Below are 5,107 nucleotides of genomic sequence, written 5' to 3'. Positions count from 1 at the left end.
TATATATATATATATATATATATATATATCATCATCATCATCATCATCGTTTAACGTCCGCTTTCCATGCTAGCATGGGTTGGACGATTTGACTGAGGACTGGTGAAACTGGATAGCAACACCAGGCTCATGCATAGAACAAGTTAACTCAGCTCCACATCACACACGTATACATTCATTCATATTCTGTAGTATGGTATAACATTGAAGCAAACACCTAATAAGCTACCATTAAATTATTTATCTATTTGAATGTCGACCTTACACATGTACAATTGTCTTGAATTCTTTTTCCCTTTTTAGTAACTTTATACATGCACACATTCACACAAACGTGTGTGTGTGCACAAACACATGTATGCACACATGCATGTACACTTGATAAGCTTTTAAGTTTGCATGCTTGAGATTATAATCATAGAATTAAGCTCACTTGCAAAAAGTTTAGTGAAGGCATGTGGCTAAGTGGCTAGGGCAATATGATGTCGTGTGGAGGATGTGTCTGGTGGAGGAGGTAGCATGGGGAGTTGGGTAGCAGTTGAGATGGAAGTCTTTAGGGGTTAGGTTAAAGTGAAGGCAGTGACTGAGGAAAGAAATGTGAACAGATAAACAGGTTTTTTCTTTTTTTTTTTTTCGATGTGTTGGAAAGTGTGAAAGAGAGTTGGATGCAACAGATAGGAAATATGGTGGGATAATACTTGGTCTGATACAAATCAACAACAGTGCACAGTAAGATCCAAGAACCTTGTAATCCAAGTAGTAAAGAGTTTCAATAGTAATCCAGTTGGAGTTTGATGGTAAGGTAGTCGTTAAGAGAGGACAATAATCCAAGAAGTAGGTTGAAAAGAAGATGAAAGTCTGAAAGAAGAGGCGGTTCAGTCACACAGAATCAAACTGGGGTGACCACATATATACAGTCTATAAATGTGCACATGCGCACACATACACACACACACATACACAAAAGGCAGAAGAACAATAAACAGAGTGTATTAGGTTTATGCACAGGAAAAACAGAAGTCTTTAACTTTTCAACTTCATATTCTTCCACAGAAAGGATAGATAAGGAGAGAAAAGAGATGGAAAGGAAAAACATGTTTGAGTTAACTGATGAGGGCATGCTGAAAGGACTGGAAAGAGAAAAAGTTGGCTTGATGCATTGATGGCAAGGGAAACAACAATGATCTGGGATATGTGTATATAAGTGTATGCATGCACATGTGTATGTGTATGAAGCTAATGTGTATATGTATATGTAGGTGGACACGTGCCTGTGTATGTGAGTATGAGGCTAATGTGTGTGTGTACAAACACACACACACACAAACTTTACTGGGTGTGTTTTAATTCATTGAATGGAAGTGTTTATTTTCTGAGAGAACTCTACCTGAGCTGGAATTATGATCAATGTTAGTGTGAAATAAATGATGGAACAAATGATTCCCAAATATACCAACATAAAAAAGACAAACATTACATACCAAACAGAAGTCTTCTGGAACATCTTGATGTTTCTGTGACTACACACTTCATCCTTGGTGTAAAAAGAGACAACTTTCTCATTTCCCAACCACAGAGTATACTAAAGATTTACATTTACAGTCATCAAATCACTGTTGTCAATGCTTGTGCTGTTTTAAAAATTACAGCTGACCAATTTAAGTTTATGTTTAATATAAATAACTATTAAGCCACTAATCTCTCTGTGGTCAGGGAATTGAGTACTTGTTCACTGGAAGTGGTAGAAGTATTAAAATTAATCAGTCCTGCTATTCTAGTTACAGAGCAAAAAACATGGTTTAATAATAGCATATACTTTTTCATAGTGAGCTTAAGAAAGTGTCTTTATGAAAAACACATACCCATAAGTTTACCATACATCTCTCTGTTCATACATTCAAGCATGCACACATGCACGTGTGCACACACATGCATACTACGCATGCACAAGCACACACACTCACTCTCTCTCTCTCACACACACACTATCCTTGTATATTTGATCTGGATTCTCATAATATTTCATTCAATAAGTATCTAAGAGAAAATATGTGTCTTATGTAAACTTCATAGTTTTCTGTATCCAAAACAATATTTAATTTTGGTTTCTATCTTTCTAGTTTAAGAGACCTAAACACTTCTATCTAATATGGAATATTTTCTGGAGCATTTACCACGTGGCTGGAGTCTTGACGATTTTTTTTATTCAAAGTGATCTCGATAACGTTACCAAAATCCTGGCATATGCTACAATATGGGGTTACCTATCACTGTCCTTGACAGTCTTAACAGATCTGGTAATAGTAATATGCTTTCAATATATAGCAAGGTTTAATAATAGAGGTAAGTTGCTATAAAAATTCTCTATGCCTTTTAAATATGAAATAAAAATCTTTGGAGTCTATACTGTATGCATTAATCATGTACTGTTGTTGACTACATTGTCTTCCCCTTTTCTTGTAGAAGTATATATAAAGTTGTTTGTGAGAAACTAATATAATAAAAATGTTCACTTCTTTTGTGATACATATTTGAAAGATCGGAATGTGGAGGATAGCAGACCTGATAAAGGATAGGATAATGTAGTCTGAAGTATTTAGTTATGTCCCTTTTTGTGATCTCATCAGGGTCGCCCTTCAACACTCCGGGATTGATAAGGAAGGATACCAATCAAATATTGTAGTAGTCATTGTTATAGTTTTATGTTTCATTGTAATTTATTTATTTGTAATAGGAGTTTTGCTTTTTTTGTGTTGGAACATAATTTATTTTTTACTGTAATAGGAAAGGTGTTCATGCAATATAGGTTATAGAAACAGTAAGATGAAACAACATATGATACGCAGGGAAAGTCTCTGTTAGCAACTCGACACATGGGGGCTAGTTTTTGTTATATACCAAGCAAATATTCAGGTGACATAACATGGTCTTCTTCAACTATACTTGATTGAATATGCAGCTGTGAGAACAGTTATTAGATGAGCATAACAATACTCAATCCAAAACAATCTGAATTTTGGCACTCAATTTGACTGTATTTATAGGCCCCACTCAGAGAAAGTTCTAGTCAGACCACTGAACTATCATGTGAACATTGGAAAGAATCTTGGTTGTACACATGTTCAAACTATGACTGAGCTATGGCTTGAGATTCATATGTGGCAAAATGAGAGATTTAACTTCACTGCAAGCTTGTATTTAAAGAAAAAGAAAAAAACGATTGAAAGCTATAAATCTAAGAAAAATCTACATCTTAGAAAATTTAAGTACTGTATGTTTTCTTTAATATATATATTCTGTGAATATGTTGTGGTTCAAAGGAAATGAAATCTCAAAATCTCAAACACGTATCATGTTTATAATAATTTATACGGGGTGTTAGGGCTAAATTCAACAGTTTTCATAAAAGGAAAATAAACTCAACATCCTATCCAAAAATAAATGTATTTTAAAATATCAAAAAATATCAACTAGATTATGGTTGGGAGACAACACTTTACTCAAAGTAGCTGCCCTCAGCTTCCACCACAGCCTCAAGATGACCCTGGAATTTGGCACAAGCATTCCTCACTGTGTGCCTGGGAAGATCTTCAAGCACCTCCTTGATCATGGCCTTGGATGCTGCAGGCAGAGCAGCTGGTGTCTTTCTTAACTGTGCCCCACACCTAGTAATCCATGTGATTACAATTGGGAGAAATAGGAGGCCAGATATTTGTGCTGATGAAATAGTAGAAATTTTCCAACTGTTTCTGACTTTTTCTGAAGGTATAGCAAGAATCCTGCTGCCACACATATGGACTTTCAGTAGCAATCCTCTCAAGCCAGGATTTGACCACAACCATCAATAGCTTCACATAGCCATCTGAATTGAGCCTAAGGCCTGTTCAAAGATGTGAGGATGAGCTTTAGCAAGTGGACAGTGTCAGAACGTATGCTGTGTCCCTTCCTGCTGGTAACAGTTTCATAGTCTCTGTTGCAGCTGCCCATGTTATTCTTTACAGTGTTCACAGAGCATTAAACAGCAGTCATGATATTGGAATTTTGATACCTGATGCAAATCATTATGGTACAAGTAACTCTTTTACTGATATTCAGATGGTTTCCAGTCTTCCAAGTCATCTAACATTTTCTCAACTACACCTTTAATCTTTATGTTCTCCAATACCATTGACCAATACATCAAGCTGTTCCTGAAAAAGGAGACAAAAAAATAATCAAATTGAGTCTGAATACCCTGTATATCTTTGGCCTCTGTCATTTATGACTATGGATGAAGATCCTAGTTGCCCACCTCACTGGAACATTGTTGTCTGTGGTTAAACAGTTCAATGTATGAAAGACTGTCTCTGCTACACAAACTGGTGGCTTGTCCCGGTGCTGTTTGAGTTGAAGTGTTCTTTTCTATCTCTCTAATATAGGGAGTTTAATAAGATCCAAGCCTGAGCAATATGGTATGTTGTTTCCTATGCAAAGTGTTTTTCCTAATTCACAGTACTGATATAAATAACATTTCTTTGATAAATTCAATTCTGTTCAGAATGGATAAGACAATAGTGGGGAACCATTATAGTACTAACGATGAATTTGAAGTGCATAAAAAAAGTTGGGGCATATACTGATCATTATTTAGTGTCTGTTTTCCATCCTGGCATGGGCTGGGCTGTTTAACATGGAGTTGACCAAATTCCAGTTGTCTATTGTGGCAAGATTTCTATGGCTGGGTGTCATGCTTAACACTAACCACTTAACAGTGTGCTGGGTGCTTTTTATGTGCCATCAGCACAGGTGCGTTTATGCCGCACTAGCATGGGTGCATTTACACAGCACTGGCACAGGTGCTTTTCTGTGGAACCAACACCTGAAAGAACAAGCATGTAATGTTGAAGACAGTGATTTTACTTAGCTTGATGTGTCTTCTCAAGTACTACAAATTGCCATGTCTCCCAGTCCCTTGCCATCTCTTCAGTGAGGCCCAGCATCCAAAGATCCTTTCTCACCACTTCATCCCATGCCTTCTAGGGTCTACCCCTTCCACAGGTCCCCCCTCCCACCACAATTAGTGCTTGGCTCTTCTTTACATATACATATATATATATATATATATATG

The 5,107-nt window shown here is 36.5% G+C and overlaps 1 protein-coding gene across 1 annotated transcript in view; it reads left to right on the top strand.

Annotated features, from left to right (window-relative positions):
* Positions 1-5,107, top strand: part of LOC106871664 (protein rolling stone) — a 54,754-nt gene that overhangs the window by 25,435 nt on the left and 24,212 nt on the right. Inside the window, exon 3 of the mRNA XM_014918251.2 lies at positions 2,121-2,343. Within this exon, the coding sequence (XP_014773737.1) occupies positions 2,121-2,343 (223 nt within the window). The remainder of the gene's footprint in view (positions 1-2,120; positions 2,344-5,107) is intronic.

Source organism: Octopus bimaculoides, chromosome 6 (genome assembly GCF_001194135.2).
Source record: "Octopus bimaculoides isolate UCB-OBI-ISO-001 chromosome 6, ASM119413v2, whole genome shotgun sequence".
Taxonomy (NCBI): Eukaryota; Metazoa; Mollusca; class Cephalopoda; order Octopoda; family Octopodidae; genus Octopus; species Octopus bimaculoides.
Note: the sequence above shows the minus strand (reverse complement) of the source record. Positions and strands in the feature narration are given on the sequence as shown.